This window comes from Aristolochia californica, unplaced genomic scaffold (genome assembly GCF_029961685.1).
Source record: "Aristolochia californica isolate CCGP_79_NKW_82.1479 unplaced genomic scaffold, dmAriCali1.0.hap1 SCAF_16, whole genome shotgun sequence".
In the NCBI taxonomy this organism is placed as follows: Eukaryota; Viridiplantae; Streptophyta; class Magnoliopsida; order Piperales; family Aristolochiaceae; genus Aristolochia; species Aristolochia californica.
In genome coordinates, this window is record NW_027181837.1 from 21692134 (window position 1) to 21711637 (window position 19504).

The 19504-nt window shown below is 40.1% G+C and overlaps 1 protein-coding gene across 1 annotated transcript; it reads right to left on the reverse strand.

Moving 5' to 3' along the window:
- Positions 1 to 1294: 1294 nt before the first annotated feature.
- LOC137953166 (uncharacterized) lies at positions 1295 to 19206 on the reverse strand. Its single transcript, XM_068800423.1, has 9 exons — positions 19034 to 19206; positions 6775 to 7970; positions 6320 to 6442; positions 6121 to 6187; positions 4225 to 4328; positions 4039 to 4141; positions 3636 to 3937; positions 1959 to 2264; positions 1295 to 1864 (listed from the first exon to the last, which is right to left on the reverse strand). Exons 2-9 carry the CDS (start codon positions 7618 to 7620, stop codon positions 1502 to 1504), a joined length of 2214 nt encoding a protein of 737 aa, XP_068656524.1. The 5' UTR covers positions 7621 to 7970; positions 19034 to 19206; the 3' UTR covers positions 1295 to 1501.
- Positions 19207 to 19504: the final 298 nt, after the last annotated feature.

Below are 19504 nucleotides of genomic sequence, written 5' to 3' on the forward strand. Positions count from 1 at the left end.
ATGGTGAAGTTGTATTTGTTAACTAAGGTTTTAATTATTCTTACCAGAAAAACCAGGTCCCAATTACAATGCTAGAAATCCATGCTTCTAAATATCTAATTTGATATAGTTCTCTTCCTATTATGTTTCAGTGCCACCTGCCACCTATCTTTCAGGACTAAATGCATCTTGATCTCAAGAGAAAGAAGGGCATTAATTACTCAATTTTGCATTTAAATTGCCTGAACCACTTCCTGTAAACAGACTGCAGCAATTTAAAATGAAGTATGAAGACACACCAGATCAGCTCCAAATGAACAAAGTAATTAAAGCTCATCTGCCAACCAATTTGGAATTTATTGATAAAAAATGCACCTTGTGGCTGAAGTTTGAGTTGCTCAACTATTTCTTAAACACTACCTGATGTAGTAAAAGAAATGCATGACTAGCATCATCTTAGATGTGATTGTCAAAATTACTCCTTCCTCTTCACTGAATGCAATTACCTCTAAGATCCAAGCAAAACTAAAATGGTAAGTCAAAATTACTTCCTTCTACTTTAGCTTAGTATTCTACTCAACCAGATTCAATTTCATCGAATCATCTACACAAAGATGATCCTCATGGGCAATATTTAGTTGTTTCTAGCATCTTCTTTTAATTGAATTCATCTGTCCTTATCTATACAAACATGAGTATGTTGCAACTAGAGGCAAGACAAGAGGCCAATTGTCTTTATCACACTTCTCTCCTTCTGTCATTCTATGCTACATGGACATCTTAGTTTTTACAGTAAAGTCCAATTCCTACATGGTGCATGATCAATGCAAAGAGATGAAGACATTATTGTCTATCACAAACTAGAAGGATGAGGGAGGGGCATGGAACAAAAGCAGTTGCCATTATGATGTGGAACATAATAAAAGAAAAGAGAGGAAAAGCAATAAAAGATAAAAGAGTTCAGTAGGTTTTCCAAATGATCTTGAGGAAAGCAGTAGTTACTATCAATAAGCAAATACAAGAAATCTAAATTACACATTGCCTTAGAGTGTGCATAACTAGCATCAAAATTAAGCAAAACTAGGAAATCATTCTATCCCAAAAATTAAACAAGAAATTACATTACAAACATATAACAAAGAGCAATTTACTATTGAACTGAACTAAAGCAAATACTATTACTGCACAAAAAAATTGGTAATTTTTTAAATAAGAAAATTATTCTAAAGGAAAATTAATCAAAGGAAATATGATTTTTCTGTTATTTTATTTTCTTATGACTGCACAAAATGGTCCCTAAGAATTTTCACAAAAGAAGACCCATTTTTTTCCTTAGTTGAGGTTTTTTCAGTATTTAAAAACATAGTTCAGAAATAGGTAATATCAGATTGAAATGACCACATTCTCCAAAACACTATGTTGTATTACAATATGCATTGCAAGTTAAATATATGTTTTTAAAAAACTGTACGTTATACAAATCTCAGAGCAAGAATGCATCTAAGATGGCTGCAGTTGCCGGCTAATCTCTCTTCCTCCGTTTCCTGTGTTTCTTCTCCCTGGAATTTTCATCTGAATTTGACTCTGTCTCTGATTCAGATTCAGAGCTGGAGCCACTCTTCGAACTCGATGAGCTTGAGCTATCAGATCCATCTTCTGAGTCTGAAACCGGTTTCTGTTGTTGCATTATAAGTCGTGGCATGTTTTTCAAGTAATCACGCAACTTCTCTGTGATGCCACCAAGCCCAATGGACGTAAAAAAGTTAATAGAAAATCTCGAGTTTTTCGGATTATCCTTTGGGAATATAGATTCAAAAGATTCTTGCATATCAGGGTCAGTAAGGCGCTCATTCAGCAGGCGTATACCAAGATGCTCAGACAATTCCTGCCATTAGAGAGTAAACAAGAATAGGTTCTGTTCAATTACTTTCTAAAGAACAAAGGTGATAATTTCTGTTCTGTAAACATCTAGTTCATACCTGGAACAAGATTTTGATAAAAATACGAGAGGATGAAGTGGTGTCCTCTTCTGTTAAGCGAATATATGCCAGAACATGCCAAGGTAAGGCATTAGTGCCAAGCAAATGCGCAAAGAATTTAGCAACATTTCGAAGCTTGTTTGTCTCAAGTCGATGAATCATCGAATACTGCTGAACAAAAGATTTTTCAAAGTTCTCCTGGTGGACTTTGTTGATCATGCAGAACCGTTGACCAAGAAGACCATAATAGCGAAGGTAAGTTCGCTCTTGGCTGCAACATTCCAGCAACATAATACATAGTTCCATCTGCATGAAGCAAAGATAGCACAAGATAAAGGAAAGTGGAAGAAACTCAGAACAGATTCAGGCAAAGCACTAGCCTTAGCAAGAGGAGGGACCACCCTCATGGAGCTGAACATTTGCACCTGCCCTCATCTGTCTTGGTCTGTTGTAATTTTACTCTTTGTTTGTCTTGGTTTTTTATTAGCCTCCAGTTCCGCTATTTTGTATTTCTAGCTCCCAGGCCTTTTGGGTTGCCAAGTTGTTTTCTTTCTCCCTTTTTTTTAATAGAAAACTCCCTGTTTGACTGTCAAAGAAAAGAAAAGAAATTGGCCCCACATTTTTTTTTTTAAATAAGGCAATTTCATTTAAGGCCGAAAGCAAAAAGCAGCAACAAACTGAGGGGAGATCTGCATATCAACCTTTGTCTCCATATCATAAGCTAACATAGCAAATTGGCTCCAAAGCCTCAGAGAGACCAAAACCTTATTTTTTCTTTTTTCTTTTAGGGAGTAGGGTGGGGTGCATTGTTGCAGGGGGATTGGTAGTTGGCAAAGCTAACCAATGCATGAGGAGCTCATCATAAGTCTCCCTATCAACAACCAGAACAGTGAAATTGCAGTTCTGACCTATTCAAAGTTGCGGCCACTAGAGACTGCAAAATCACTGTTACAGTGGTTGAGAAATTGCAATTCCAGCAACAGCTTTCCCCGTCTCCAGTGCTTCAGACAAGAAATAGGCAGGAAGATGTAAAAAACAGCACGATAAGAAGGGGCTTGCAATTCCAGCACCATTTTAAAAAGTGTGAACTTAACACCTAAGTACCAGGAAATGTTACTGGACTTTCAATGAAAATACCAGAAACGTACCCCTTACCAGGAAAGGAAAGGGCATCAACTTTACCAAGAAAAGAACACAATGAGATATTTATCGCCCTCCCCCCTCTTCACTCCTCTACTTCTTTCAACAAATTAACCACCAGTAACCTTGGTCAGACAGAAGCAACATGGTTATATTTCTTGTTTTTTTTTCTTTTTTCTAAAAAGTGATAGTTTTTGTTCTCTCACCTGCTCTGCTTGACTTTATCCAGTTGAAGTGTTAACTTGATTCGGCAGGTAACTATTATAATTTCTTAAAAACTAAAAGAGGGGTAGAACTACTATCAAGAAAGGACAAGGTATGCTGGAAGGTAAATTACTTCACAGAACTAAAAAAATTATTTCGTCCTTGAACAAAGGGAACTAATAAGTGCATTATCTGCTCATAGAAGCAGTTTATTTCTCAAATGTATCCACTCACTAACTCTGATCAAAGGGACAAACCTACTATTTCTAAGAAAGTATTGGTTCAAATAATTTATGGTCAAAACAGACATGTAGAAGAGTTTGTGCTACTTACTTCTTGGCCTGGCTCCAATTTAATTTTCAGAAGTTTGTGTCCAGCCTCCTCAAAATCAACGCTTGACATGATTGTTAGGTAAATTGTTCTTCTCAAATTCACAAGATTTGTCTCTGTCTCATCCTTTATCTTCATTCTGTTTTCTTCCTCTTCAGATTCCTCATCGTCCTCCTCATCATCATCATCTGAGCCTTCAGCCGAGTCATCCCCACCCTCAGACGAGTCATCCCCAAGGATATCTTTCTTCAAGTTCTCGTAAGCCTCTTCATTTTCGAGAAACTTAGGATCCAGCCTAAAAATATCTATAATATTGTCACAAGAATGGGGAAAAGAAGTATTAGGAGTTGTAAAAGAAAAAGAAAACCTATATATTATGAGACGAAATTTATGATGCGAAATAAACCAAGGTGACTCTCTGCATCTATGTCATCTTGAAATGATATCTCATGTGTGAACTGGTCTTCTTGCTCCACAAGGTCTAGTTCAGGTCGAACTGCTGGATATCCCTGTATATAAAAACCCTTCGAGATTATTTAATATGATCGTAAACTCAAAACACTTCACTCACATTAAATGAGTGAGAACCCACCTCAAATTTCGCTTTCCTTATTGCAAACAGGCCTTCAATCAAAAACTGAACTCGCTTATCTATTTCTCCTTCATGAAGAATCCCACGAAACCGCTCAAAAATACCTGAAAACAAAGCAGGAAATAATAGAAACAAAAAAAAGGATGTAACTAGAGTCAAGAATTAATTAGAAAATAAGTTGGTTTCAAAAGAAACCTTCTCGGCGATGGAACAAAAACAAATTTAGTAAAAGAAGAAATTAACATTTTTTTATTTTTTAAATATAAGCAATTAACATTAAACAAAATTAAAAACGTGTCAGGGTGATAAATCAAGAATTTTCAGTTGGGTTTAGGAGAAGTAACACGAATTGTAATTTGGGAAGCTAAAGTTGTGATCCGTTTGATCCATGTCATAATTGGAACCCTTGGAATTGCCACATGTAGCTTACTCTAAGAAGTCAAGAAATGTTATGTGACAAGACTGATGCATACTCTTAAGGAAAAAGTATTATATTGGAGAAAAGATTCAGATGCTCATGCAATATTATGTCCATTTATACATGTCTTTGACTTTCATGCAACAATTTTTAAGGGGAAGTCTCTCTATTTCATTTATGTGGTCTACAGAAACAAAGGGGAGACCAAAGAGAGGAACGAGCACAAGCAGGGGGTGAAGCAGCACAGACATCACAGTCTAAAGCAGGGAGATGCCTGAATCGTAAAGTTAACCAAATTCATTGCACACACACAAAAGTGGTGCAGGTGAGATAAGTTAAAACAAAAACAGAGCCAAAAACACAAAAAAAGGCACTTGTGAAAGTGGTAAAACAGAAATCTTAGTTACAATAAAACTATAGACCAAATGGTGTTTTGGGAAGTTCAGGGTGACCACCAACAAACTGACCCAACCCTGAAATTAAGTGTACCAGTCATTCATTTTCACTCTTCCAGTGAATTGAGCATCGCGCCTTGTCCCAAGATGCCATCCACCATCTTGCTCTATCATGGACAGGGTTCAGAATGGGGATGTTTATCAACTTTGATAGCACCTTTCTTTTCTTAAGAAAAATTGATAGAGTTAGCTGTTGAGGACCACACTCACAAGTCTCTTGAAAACTTTACAGGCTGCTGCTAATTTTTATTTAAAGACTTCGGTTCCAGGTGAATGGTCAATTTTGTAACAGGAAGAGTTCAAATAGAAATTTCCAGCCTAAATAAAGAATTCATTGAGTTCACAGTGAGTCATTAACTTCACTTAACATATCAAACCTGATCAGACACTTATAATCTCCTAGTTTTTTTAAAGCCAAAAAAGGAAACAAGGAAGCCAGTTGCATCGTATTATTCCTGGAGTATTCAACAAGGCAAACAAGGAAGGCAGCAAAGCATTACAAACAGAAAGGACAGCTAATCACGTTGGTATGAGATCTGAAGTTTTTACCAGGCTATTGCACAGAAACATGGAAAATAGCATGATAAACACAAAGGAATGAACAAAGCAAGCAAAAGAGAGGTGACTTGGACCTTTGGCTCAATGGTCACATAGAGTGTTTCTAGTGTGAGGTATTGGATTTAACTCTAACAAGGGGATAAAGGGGGTTCGTGTGTGTATACTCAACATTTCAGAAAAAAAAATGCAGAGAAGTAGTAGTAAGACTACTCTCATTAGTTTGAATGGCTCTCAGTTTTAGTGATAATGGTTCTATGTAACTTCCAAAAGAGCTGGAACTCACAGCTTTTCCTTTCCTATGAATATTCAGAGAAAACCTTTCCCTCAAAAGATAACCATTTGACATTTAGTAACCAAATCCAATTAATAACATTAACAAATAATTCACCAGCATTACAGCAAGCATTATATTCTGAGAAAGTCCAGAAATTCGTTATTCAATTTTAGGAAAAACAAATAGCATACCATGAAGACCTCGCGGTGAGACATCTTTCAGAAGTGAACCACACTCTGTGACAAACCCAACAGCCACCTAGAAAAAAAGAAAAGGACATCACTAATTAGTCATCCATACAACTTTCATCTAAAAAACACAGAAAAGAAAATCATCCACATAATCAACTATATCAGGATTTAGGACATGAAAGCAAGTCAAATCATGCACCTCAACACTGTCATCTGTAGGATTTTCCAACAGTACAGTAAGGAGCTCCAATGCAACAATCTCATGAGCGACTTGTTGATTTACAAGATGAGCAATAAATTTTGTCGTGGCAAGCAACCGAGGCTGCAACAAAAGAAATTAAGTTAATAATATTAACTAAAAAGAACATTATAGTATCATTGCGAAGAGGACAGCCACCCATCCTAGGTATAAAAGTAGGCAGTATACTGAAGTAGCATGAATACTTTTCAGTAATTTGCACCTACCATAATACATCCACTTGCCGATTCAGGATTATCTGAATTACTGATTCAGCATGCAATGCAAATTCGAACAGACAGTTAAAACAATATGCTGATACTAGGTAGTAAAATTGTTGAAGATTACAAGATGAACACACCTACAAACTTCAGATGGGCACTCATAAAAATACTATAGAACTAATGAGTACATACCTTATCATTTCGCTTATAAGCCCTTTTGAGCTGCAAAACAATTCTCCTCAGGAGAAGATTACCCACTTCAGGAAACTTGGTATTGACCACGGATACCAATGCAGCGAAAACATCTGTAAACCCAGGAGATGCCATTTGTGACTTCATACATGAACGACAAAATAGACCTCTTCCTCTGATCATATTTTCAGAAAAGAGCTCAGGAATTATATTCTTTATGTTGGTGGCATTTACTTTATTCACAAGTCCATTTATGCTTTTGCGAAGAGCATCCCAGGTTAACCTTTGGTACTCTTCACTGCTTTTGTCCTGGACGTCCTTAATCATGCGAGCTAATTTAAATGGAGGAATATAGACCCCACCAAATCCCATGCTCGGCTTTCCTTTGTCATCCTGCAATTTTTCAGATTTTTTATCTTTGGCATCATAATCCTCTGTCCTTCTATCTCTATGAGAATCATCTGCTCTCCTCTCTCCATGATGATCTTCTGTTTTTCTTTCCCTATGTCTATTATCCTCCTTCACATCATTCTCTTTGCGACGCCCCCTATTCCCTCGGTCATCCTCCGAAACTCTAGAATGTCTCTCTGTATCTCTTCTTCTATCTCTCTTGACCGGTGAAACCCTTGAATATCGTTCTTTGTCAGAATCCCTCGCATCTCCTCTATGTTTCCTCCCGTCCCACCTATCCTCTACATCTCTAGTCCCAGAGTGACTTTCCCCACCATCTTCCTCATAATTAGATGCTTTCCTCCCATTTCTGTGACGATGGTACCCTTTATCCCTATCAATGTTTCTATTGTCGAATATCTCATGCTGCTCAACTCTACCATCCACGCCCACCATATTTACAACCCAAATAAGAACCTGTTTTACAGCAGATCTTAATTTTCTAGGAGGCGGAAAATAAAAAGATTTGAAAACATATCTCTAACTCGGATATTTTGGAGCTCCCTTTGGCTCAAGGTCATCGGCCAGAGTGGAAGTATTTCTTAACCTCCAAGATTTCAGCACACTAAAAGTCTTAGAAACTCTCTTTGGCTCAAGTCCAGCTCCTGAAGTGAAAGTGTTATTCCAGATTTCAGAACTCCCTTTCGCCTTTCGCTCCAGCTTGTCTCCTTTCACTGCAAGATTTCTTTATAGCTTCCTTTCTTCAGCACCACGGGGCACACCCACAGAGTGAGAGCACAATGGACCTGTTGCAGTATCCAATCCAAACTTTGATTCTTTTATCTAACTTGAACCCAACTTGTGTAAACAATCAGAAAATAAGGTAAAAAAAAAAAAAAGAATTAAAAGTTATTGCTTCATGTAGTGAATGAAGCCAGACCAATTAGAATTCATACGAGTGAAAACTACGCGTTATACTTGTCCAAATAATTTATTTTAAGTATTTTTCTAGCAATTATTTTCTATTGTTTCTTAATGGATTTTTTCCACTTATTGAATATTCACAAATCTTTCCTACAACTTTCTAGTCTGATTCCTGATTTTAGATTTCCTGTGACTTTTCTTTCTTTATTCATGCACTGCTTCCCTTTGCCATTCAAACACGGATCTTCAACAGTTGGAGGTGAAAACCCAATGGCACAGGAAAATGTATTTCCTTTCCATAAGAACAATCTCCCAACAAAATTTTCAAATGCTTGACCCATGAGGAAGGTTGAGATTTACTAGTTTAACATGACATTTATGACAAACTTCGTTTATTATGAGAGTGGTTTACCGGTATTTTGGTTGAAGTGGAAGTAGTTGAAATTTTGAGAAGCATGTGGTTTACCAGTATTTTGGTTCACTACTATTGACGATCATTTTCATACAACCAGATAAAATAGATAAAGAAAATGTCATTTCTCCTCATTCCTCCATAAGTAGTCAAAGACAAAAAAGTTGGAGCAAGTCCAGTTCTCTTACACAATTGGGTGGCAACGGACAGAATGTGGAGCAAGTAACTGATATTTCAAGTTTCAGAATAAATCATCTTCATTGAATTAGTTTATTATTTAAAAAAGTCCATTAAAACCTTTTAACTGCAGACACAAAGAATTACATTAGAGCAAAGGATCAAGGCAGATAGTGCAGCCCTCTTAGAGGAATACATGCCCACCTCAAGTCATCTGTTCACAGCATACTAAAGAAAGAAGATTACAGCTTAAGGAACCCCAATCTAAAAATTTCACTACTTTTTAAATGAAAGATAACTAGCTGATCCTTTGATGTGTAAACCAACGCCCAATATACTCTTTGACTGGTTTACACTTGTATTAAAAATTATAAGAACCCCTGATCTCTCAAGGTGGTTACATGCCTTAAGCCAAGCTTTGGGTCCAGCTAACAATTGATCAAACAGTGTATTTAGTCCCTCTTTGTCATTTTCCAGTTTTAAACTTACCTTATCACAGAAGAAAAAGAAAAGAGGAAACATATAGAAAGAAGGATACTTCACTGAATCAGAAATTATTCATGGTTATTAAACTTTCCTTCTCCTTCAATGAAATTGTGAGCATGGCATGGATTGAATCTTTTCTACCAACAGAATTATAATGTATTAATGAACTGTTTTACTCTGCTTATATATATATATATATATTTGAAAAACAATCACAGGGGTGTTTTGATCATTTTACCTTGTCGTTATTTATATTTTTTTATGTAATCTTGTTCTACATGTCAAACTATGTCTATGGACTAAATTTCATGTAAAGGGGACATGTAGAATAAGAGATATAGATAATTAGAGTTTTCACTTAAAGTAGGGGCAATGTTGTAAATTGTACTTAACCCATTCAATCCTAAGCTATAAATAGAAGTTGGGGGACATGCAGGTCCCCCATCTCAATCTCTCTCTTCAACCTTCTTTCTTCTTACTTTTTTCATATATATATGTAAATGTCTTACTCTTAGTATGCACAAATCATTTCATACTTCCTTAGCGATCATTAATCATTCGGAGGATTCAAAAAAAAATTATGTTTTGAAGAACTCTAAGTGGAGGATATTATCAATTTGGATGGATTGATGCTGATGAGATTCATCTTGTAGTAGGACAGTTCCAATTTACAAAACTCCAAGTCCAAATGAAGTCCCCCATTTCTTCTTTCTTCTTCTAGAAGTCTTAATCTTGGGGAATCATTGATGACAATTTTTATTGTGAACATTGAAGGTTGAGAATTGAACCCAAGACCTCACATTAGAAGCCCCCTCAAGTGGCCATTAAGCCAACGGCCACATCATTGGTGAACATATCCTTAAGGGTATCAAAGCCTTCTTTGTTTTAAGGAGTATGGAGAAAGACTTACAGACTTAACCAATTAGTTTATGTAACTTCTTTTCTTGAAATAGAGCTCCACACAATAAAAAAAAGGTAAAAAAAAAATCTCCAATATATGAAAAAAGCTGAAAAAAAATCCCAAAGGTACTACGATATTCAAGAGGGTACACAGTAAGCCATGAGCTAAATCATTCAACCAAGAGAAGAGAAGAAGGGGCATCATTTCAAAAAAAAAAAAAAAAAAGAGACGAGAAGAAGGGAGAGAAAAACTACAAGTAGTGAGAAAATAGCATTCTTTGATGTACCTTTTTTTTTTTTTTTTTTTTTTTTTGTATAACGATAGATAATATGTGTGTGAAAGATAAGCAGGATGCACTAGAGGAATATAAAGAGGAGACCAAAAAACAACAAAAAAGGGCCAAGAGAAGCTACTTTCTTAGCTCAAGAGAGAGGGAGTCTTCAGCAACAAGATGTTGACAGCAAACCCCAGCACAAGCAACGGAGTCTCTCCAATGGTTGGCATCTCTCGAGATATGATGCCAAGAGACATTCAAGGAGGCTGAGAGATTGTCGACCTCAATGAAATAAGAAGGGAACTCCCCAAGTGGGGAAGATCGCCTAGAGGCTAAGCTGATGACCCATAATAGAGTCACCCTCCACCACCAGCTGACTTGGGAAAAAAAAATTCTAAAGAGCAATGGACCTAGAAAAAGGTATCTCAGCCCAACTTCATTGAATCCAAGTGCCAAAAAGGGGGGCAGAGTATGCCAAAAGAATCAACCCCACAAAGTCCTGAATGATCCCACCCACTGCCTACAGACCCAGGTTTACCCTTATAGCCACTTCAAAAAATGAGCTTCATCCACTTGATGTCAAGAGGGTTTCACACAGGGAACTCCACAGCTCTTCAAACAACAGAGACAGCCAAAGTCTCCATTCTCTCTAAGAACCAAACCTAGGAGGTGCACCAACTTGGGAATCTTGCTAACCCAAAAGAGGATGTATGTGCCAGTTTATTGGTCTCGTTGACACACTACTCTCTCACCTGGTTTCCTCAGAAATCTGCAACTCAAGAGAGTTGAAATTTTCTTTTGTCTTGAACTGTATGTTGTTGTGTCTTACTCTTATTTACATGAGATGCTTCTTAGTGGTCTCCTATTACAGAAGGGAATGGGAATGTCCTACATCTCTGGTTGAACAATGAGTAGGAACATGGTTCCAGCTTCATAGTTAAGAAGTTTTTTCAGGAAGTGGTATATTTGAGTCGTACTTGTGTTTCACATCAGTCATCAATAGTCCTTTTTTTTTTTTTTTGATAAAGATGTATTGTTAAAAGGCGAAAAATTACAAAGGAAGAGGGAGCAGAACCCTAACAACAAGATATTGAAGGGAAGCTCCCTGGTTGGCAAGCACATCTACTACCAAATTTGCAAATCTCGGAATGTGGGACCAAATACAAGAAAATAATAAGGTAACCTCTAAAATCTCCAGGAAGATTTCCCAATGCCTCCATGGCAGAAAGAAGTGCCCCGACACCAACCAATGACTACCTTGGAGTCCCCTTCAATGTAAATTGGGCCACTACATTTATCTTTGAACACCCGGAGCCCATTGAGAAGACCATATAGCTCTGCAAACGTTGAATCGGAGATACCTACTAGACCCGCATGAGAAATACACTGATTGCCAGATGGATCTGAAATCACACCTCTGAAAGCTGCGATCCTCGGATTGCCAAAAGAAGAGCCATCAAAATTCAATTTTAAGTACCCAACCTCCAGGGGCGCCCACTCCTTCATAACTTGAACCTTGTTCCCAAATGCATCCTTGCTAGGTTGCTACAATTTTCATGAATGGAGGTGCCCTTGAAAGAGCAGAAAGGTTTCTTCGTAAGGACCAGGTGGTAATTTGACCCGTCACTTTTTCTGCTACACTTGCCTCAGATTCAAATTTAGCCTCGAACCGCCTCCTATTACGTTCGTTCCAAAGCCCCCATGGCACAAAATTGGCACATGCTGAGAGCATCATTTTACCGAGCCCAGGGAGGGGATAGCCAGAGATTGACTAGCTGAAACATATCAAACGGGCATATATACATATTTGTAAACCCAACTTGCACAAGACAGAGGTCCACACCTTCCAAGAGAACTGGCACAATAGCAGGGTATGGCTGGTGGATTCTGCTTCAATGTTGCAAAAAGGACATAGTAAGTCTATAGAAGGGTGAACCCTTCTTCGAAGCACATCCGCTGTAAGGATCTTATTTTGGCAAGCACTCCACATGAAGAATTTTACCTTTGGAGGGGCACAAAGATGCCAAACAAAGTAGATATCATGCTCGTTCTGCGTTGAGTCCCAACCATTAATGTGTCGGTATGCAGATGAAACTGAGAATTTACCGTTTGTCAGGCCACCAAATTAGCTTATCTGCATTAGAAAGCCTCATTCTGACATGATTCAAAGAATCCAGTAAACAACTTGCTTCCATAGCCTCCATATCAGAAAGACCCCTTCGGGGGTGGAGGCTCAAACCACCCCCCTCGAAATCATCTGCCACTGTTATCTCCCTTTGAGTAGAAAGAAGGAAGAGACTAAAAGAGTTTCTCAAAGGTTCCTGCCCTGTCCACCAATCATCCCAGAATTTAAGAGACCTTCCGCTGCCCACAAAGAATCTACAAGCTGGGTAGAAATCCTGAAGAAGCAAATAAAGAGATCTCCATATTGAGGATAGCCCTCTTCGATTTCCCCCAGACATCCACAATGAAGAATTCCAGCCCAACTTGGTACGAACCATATCCTTCCAAAGGTTTGAGGAATTTGTGTTGAACTTCCATATCCACTTAAGGAGCAAAGCTTTGTTCATTTCTTTTGATTTCCGAATCCCTAGTCCACCTAATCTCTTAGGCAAACAAACTTCGTCCCATCTAACCAGGTGATATTTAAAGGAATCACTCGAACCTCTCCAAAGGAATCTTCTTTTCAATTTATCCATGGTTTTGCAAACCGAAGACGGGCAAGGCATAAAGGACAGCGCATAGTTTGGGATGCCAGCAATACATGACTTGAGGAGGATCAGTCTACCTGCTTTGCTGAGGAGTCACCCCTTCCAAGTTGCTAACCAAGCTTCAATTTTTTCAACCACCGGGTTCCATAAACTCTGTGAAATACGCTCATGAAAGATAGGGAGACCAAGATATTTTGCAGGAATAGTAGTAGAGCAACCAAATAAACTTGCCATCTATGCAAGATTCTCCTGGTCCACATTAAATCCTATGAAAGAGGTTTTCCCCAAATTAACTTTCTGCCCAGATGCTATTTCAAAAAGGCCCAATACTGTCTTTATCCTCCTTGCACTATGCATATCACCAACTCCAAAAATAATAGTATCGTCCGCGTACTGCAAAATCGGAATATTAAAAGCCTGGTGGGGGCTTGTTGGGGATAGCCATCCAAGATTGACTGCTGAATAGAACATAGCGGACAGGAATTCTGCTACTATGTTAAATAGGAGCGGGGAAAGAGGGTCCCCTTGTCGAATACCCCTGGTTCCTTTAAAGTATCCACATACCGAACCGTTGAGGATGAGGGAATAGGATGCTGAACCCACACAATTCCTGATCCAAAATTGCCATTTTTCTCCAAATCCCATTTTTTCCATTGTCTCATCAAGCAAGATCCAATTGACTCTATCAAAAGCTTTTTCAAGATCAAGCTTTAGGGCGATTCTTGGGTCCTGGTTACGCCTGAAGTGGTCCATAAGCTCATGCGCAGCCATTGTGGAGTCTAAAAATCTCTCTCCCCTTGAGGAAAGCGCCTTGACCTCTGTGGATGACGATGGGAAGCAATGTCTTTAAACGATGTGCTAAGATTCTCGCAATGATTGTATATGCACTCGTAACAAGACTGATGGGGCGAAAATCCTCAGGTTTCTCAACACTTGCTTTCTTTGAAACCAATGTGATAAATGACGCGCCAATGCTGCGGTATGTGATGCCATTTCTGAGGAAGTCGTGGATCATAGCACTTATACCTTCCTTAAGACGAGCCCAAAACTTTTTCAAAAAGTCCCCATTAAAACCATCTGGGCCCGGTGCCCTATCACTTTCCATTCCCAAGACGACCCGCTCAATTTCGGCCGAGGAAAAAGGAGATTCTATTGGTGTTGTTGTTGTTGTGGAGATGCGAGAAAAGCTAATGTGTGTAAGCTTCGACCTGCAGGTACACTCCTCCGAATATAACTCTGTAAAAAACTTAACCAGCTCGTTAGTAATTGAGATCCGACACGATGTTACCTCATTATTAATGCATAATGAGGTAATTCGATTGGATCTCCCTTTTGCCGAGGCGACGGTATGGAAAAATTTGGTATTTGCATCTCCTTCTTTTAGCCATTTAAATCTGGCTCTTTGCTTCCATCGAACCTTCTCTTGGTGCAAGATAGTATTGAGCTTATGTTTAGAGAGACTCGAAGCAAAAATTCATCGGAAGTTAAGTACCTTTGCTCCTCCACCAAGTCCAAAGCCGCAATCTGAGAGATGAGGGAAGCCTTCTCAGCAACCAAAGAGGTATGACGACTAGTGGCCCACTCCTTAATTTTTCCTTTGATGAAGCGCAGCTTTAAGGGGAATGCCCACTCCCTTCTACCAAGACTCGAACCCGCATCCCACCAACCATCAATAAGAGACTCAAAGTTTTCCTCCATTAACCAAGAGTTTTCAAAACGGAAAGGCGAGGGCCCCTATTTTTCAAAAACTGATGTCAACAAGATAGGCCAATGATCTGAGCCTACCTTATTCAGAACTCTCCCAGTAACATTTCCAAACATCTACAGCCAGTTGTTACAGGCCAAGAACCGGTCCAATTTTGATAATATGGGTTGTTGCTGACCGTTTGTCCATGTGTAATTCTTCCCGGATAAGGGAATCTCATCCAATCCATTCCCCCCAATGAAATCTGAGAAGCCTCGCATAAAAGCTGTAATGCAAACAGTCAGGGGGCTCTTCTCATGACAGTATCTGATAGCATTGAAATCCCCTGCGAGGAGCCACGAGAGATTCCAATTCTCCAGAAGCGAACTGAGCTCTTCCCAGAATAGGCTACGATCCTTGTAACTGGTTGGACCGTATACTCCACTCACACACCAAATTCTGTCAATGGATAGATCTCTAAACTGTATACCCAAGAGAAGCGACCCTCCATGATATTAATAGAGTCAAACTTTGCCGTGTCCCACGCAACAAAAATACCTCCGGAGTGGCCAATAGCATTCACTGTTGCCCACTTAATTGAGGGGCACGACCAAAGTTCTTTGGCAATAGCATTTGTCATCTCTTGTCACTTTGTTTCTTGGAATATGACTATTGAAAGTTTGAATTGAGAAAGAAAACTTGATATCGTGCCACGCTTTCGGGCAGCACCAATCCCTCTGACATTCCAAGACAGCAAGATCATTTGCTACCTCGGCCATGGAATCCCAACGCCGAAATGTCCCCACTCAGCTGTCCTTGATACATCACGCCCATTAGGCGTGCCAATTCCATCATATTTTGCCATGTCTCTTCGTCATATTTTTGACTCTCCATCTGGAGTTCCTTCGCAATACGCTCAGATTTGTCAGTGGGAGGAGTCGTATCCATATTCTTCCTTACAGCAAGGCTAGTAGATTCTCTCTGTGGTAAATTAGTTTCCAGATGTCCTCTTCTTCTTTGTAATGTAGTCTGAATAGGGGGAGAGATTGGATGCATACTAGGGAGTTTTCCTTGATCTGGGTAGTCTGCCTGGTCATTCTCCATTTGAGTGCTCGGTAATTCTGTGGAGTTCGTCGACCTTCCTGTTCTCTGAGGGTCGGAGTCTTGCTCGGCAGGAATTGGAAGAAGACTTAGCTCCTGGCATATGCTCAGTCCATTCCCCGAAAAATTCAGAGTTTGGGGGAACAACGAATTCGTTTCCATGCTGGCTCTCTGCTGATTCTGAGCTTGAGGTGTCAGACCCCGATGTGCTTGCTGGGTCCTCGAGCTGATGAGCACATGAGGTGCTTGGCTCGAGGTTCAGATTAAACTTCTCTTTTTGTCTTTCTGTAATCTCGGGATGATCAGTGGGGGGATATTCCTATATGGTAGTCTTGGGCTGGGATGAAAAGAAAGAAGCGGAAATAGGGGAGAGGGTGTTATTGGGAGTTGAAAAAGCTGAAAAACCAATAATTTACGAGAAACGAGAAGAGTCAGATTTGGAGAACTACGATGTGTGGGTGGGGTTTGACTCATACTCTTTTTGACCGTTGGAGTTTAAATTTGAAATCGTGGCTGATTTGATTTCCGAAACGGGCCCATTTACAGGGATACGCCGACACTTTATTTTTGAATTTTGGAGATTTAACATTTGGGTGGACTCGATTTCCGAGACTGTATCTGTACTCGGGACACACACTTCCCTATTTCGACTTGAATTTTGAAATAAAGTGTAGAGGGATCGAGTGCACTGCACATTGGGGTCCGTGAGTGACATGTTAGGGACTGTGAGGGATAATACGGAAGGGAGCTCTGACACGCTACCCTCTTTAGTTTTTTGGGGTTCCGAGGTTGGTTTGAAAACCTCTGCTACAAAGCCCACTTTTCCAACCTTAGAGTCCGAGATAAATTTAAAATTATCTGACAGGTGTACCTCATTATCCGGGGGCGAGGTGCTTTTCGAGAAACTCCCCTCTGAGTGCGTAATCGAGTTTTTGTGTGAGTCGAGACTCGGGAGTGACGTTGACTCACCTGAAGTGGAGAACCTCAATTGGGTGCACGCTGAATTAACTCGTCCCGGAGTCACGCTAGCTGGAGTCCCTGGAGTATTGCTTCTCTTTCACGTCCAGTGACATTCCAACGGTCGCAGCACACAGAGCTCCCCGAAAGACACCTCCATCCATACAAAGTCTTCACCGAAGCTCAATTTTTGGTAGCACGCCTCTCTCCATCGGCAGTTGGGGTCTACGAAAGCCATCGCAAAATCAGCCATCGCAACATCAAGTTTTGAGCCTTCCGACATGGTGTCCGACCATTGTATAATCTTTCCGAAGGTGGTAAAGATTTTATTGAGTACCTCCTCCGTCCACAGTTCGATTGGCAGTCCACGAATCGAAACCCATTGGCAAAGAGGCTGTCCTACCGGAGTTGCTTCCCATTCCGCCGTAAATAGTTCCTCTTCTTGTAGCCACTTCTTATTTTCCAAAATTTCTTTTGTCTCCTCTCTCGATTTCGTAGTAACCAGCCACTTCCCGAGTCCCATCCATGCAGTTTTGGGTTGAAACGAGAAGAACTCGCCGAACCAGAGAGTAAGTCTGATGCTATTCCATCTCGCCGAGGGGGATTCCACGATGAGGCTGGTGCTGAGTTTCTGTTTCCCATTTTTGAAAATTTCCGGGGGCAGATTTATGATTGGGAGTTGGCCAGGAGTTTGGGGGATTTTCTGGTGGGGGCTTGAGGGTGATATTGGGAAAGGGGGTTTAGGGTTTTGGTTGTTCGAGATGAACATTGAAAGGGGGGGGGGGGGATGACGAAGATCTTTCCTAATGGTTTTTTTCTTTTCTCGTCGCGGAAACCTCAGCAAATTTCTCACAAATTTCTCACCGATAGCTAGGATCGATCTTCGCAACTCTTTCCAACAGTGATAATCTCTGAGAGTTTCCGGTAAGTACACGCGCACCATGACTGTTTGTCCTCTCCTCTGGATTATTTTTAGTTCTCTGATAACCTTTTTCCGGAATACGGAGATGGTAAAGGAAATTTCACCGATGCGGATTTCGCAAAACCTCAGAGCATTTCTGGAATCTCCTTCTTCAAAACAGCGGGCAAAGTCCGAGTTTGAGATAGGGGGGGTAGAGATATAAGATCTTCTTTGCCCATTCCTTATCGTTACACGTATTACCTTTACATTTCGTCCCTGCGTTAGGTACAACGAGATTTCAATGTCGTCGTGCACCCACAATGTGTCTCCCCTTCTGATGCCTCGGTCCTCTTGTCTCTGGCGAGTCTCAGCATCTGACATTTCCACTTCTTCAGTTAAGCCAAGGGGGGAGGATTTTGTATCTTCTTTCCTCCCTTCTGTTGTCGAGGAGAGAATCGCCGGAGACCTATCCTCGAACGCCGACGATGCCTTCTCACGTTCCTTCGGGCGTCGCCTCATCGTTCCTCTCCAAACTATACACTTCCTTGGTAGCGGCTTTGGTGATTGATCCCTTGACCTGAAACGATTCTGAGAGAGGAGATTGCTGTGAAGATGGGAAGAAGCCCTAGAAAGAAGGTGAAGAATAATGGTGATTACTGGAATCTCAGACCCGTAGGGCACGATGCTAGAGATGGACCAGATTTGTCAGTTGAGGAACGACTAACAAAAGAAACCACTGGGTTTTATATGAACCGGACCTTGCTTCACGGATACTAGTTTCCGACCGCCCTAGAAAGAGGTTTTCTCCAGTCATCAATAGTCCTCTACAATGACTTACCGTTCTTTTTTCACAGGGTACCTTTGGTATTACTCTTATTTCGCCATTCTCTTTGTGTTAAACTGAGTTTTCTGTAAGTTTTCACAAGGCGACACTCAAAACGAACCATGCAGCAGCAAAAACGAAAGAAGAAAAGCCTCTCCTCATGAGAGCTTGATGATGGCAGAACATAGAACTACATCATAAGAACTAAGGAAGAACATAAACGAAAATTTCCTATTGCATTCTCACAACTTCTCAAGCAGCAAGACCTCGGTCATGACCATAAAGTCCAAAAAATTAAAAAAGGAACTAAAAAAACAACGAATTGAAGGTCCAAATCATGAAGTAAGGGAATACGAACTTCGCAATAAATCCACTCGCTATGGAAAAAAAAACATCATTTAATGCTAGGACTAAAAGAAACTAAAAAATGGAAAAAATATATACCTCAGCATCAGATTAGAGTGCAAAAAAAATGTATAACAAAATTAAAGTGAGATGAGAAGGTCAGAGCAACGCACCAATCCATTAACCCAACTTCATCTTCGTATAAGGCTATACTACGGCTAAATAATATGAGAAAGAAGAGAACAGGTAGGGAAACCCTCTTGGCCGTCGCCGTCTCGGATCACTCCGCTGAAACAGCGAGATGAGCTAGCTGAGCGCCACAGATCGGCAAAATGGGAAATAAAAAAACATAAAAAGAGCGAACTTCGGGAAATAAGACCTAACGATCTGTCAAGGCTGGCATCAGCCATCAGGGGCCCGATTCCTGCTGGGTCTACGTGTATAAGCGGCCCATAAAGCCTACAAGGTTCCGGCATGGCGTAGGATTGAGCCGAGCCATGCTCAAAACTATGTTAAGTTTGGGTTGATCTGAATATTTCTAAAACTCAAACTCGCGCTTGAACCACCGAACTTATATAAAAATTAAACTGAGCCGAGCTCAAACGACTCACGCGCTTGTTTGGCTTGGTACCACCCCTTCCAAT

Excerpts from the sequence above, each read along its gene's own strand:
- LOC137953166 (XM_068800423.1), bottom strand. The coding sequence starts at position 7,620 with ATGGTGGGCGTGGATGGTAGAGTTGAGCAGCATGAGATATTCGACAAT. Across the intron at positions 4,142-4,224 it reads TAAGGAAAGCGAAATTTGAG|GGATATCCAGCAGTTCGACC; the intron begins GTGGGTTCTCAC and ends TTTTATATACAG. Across the intron at positions 3,938-4,038 it reads AGATGCAGAGAGTCACCTTG|ATATTTTTAGGCTGGATCCT; the intron begins GTTTATTTCGCA and ends ACAATATTATAG.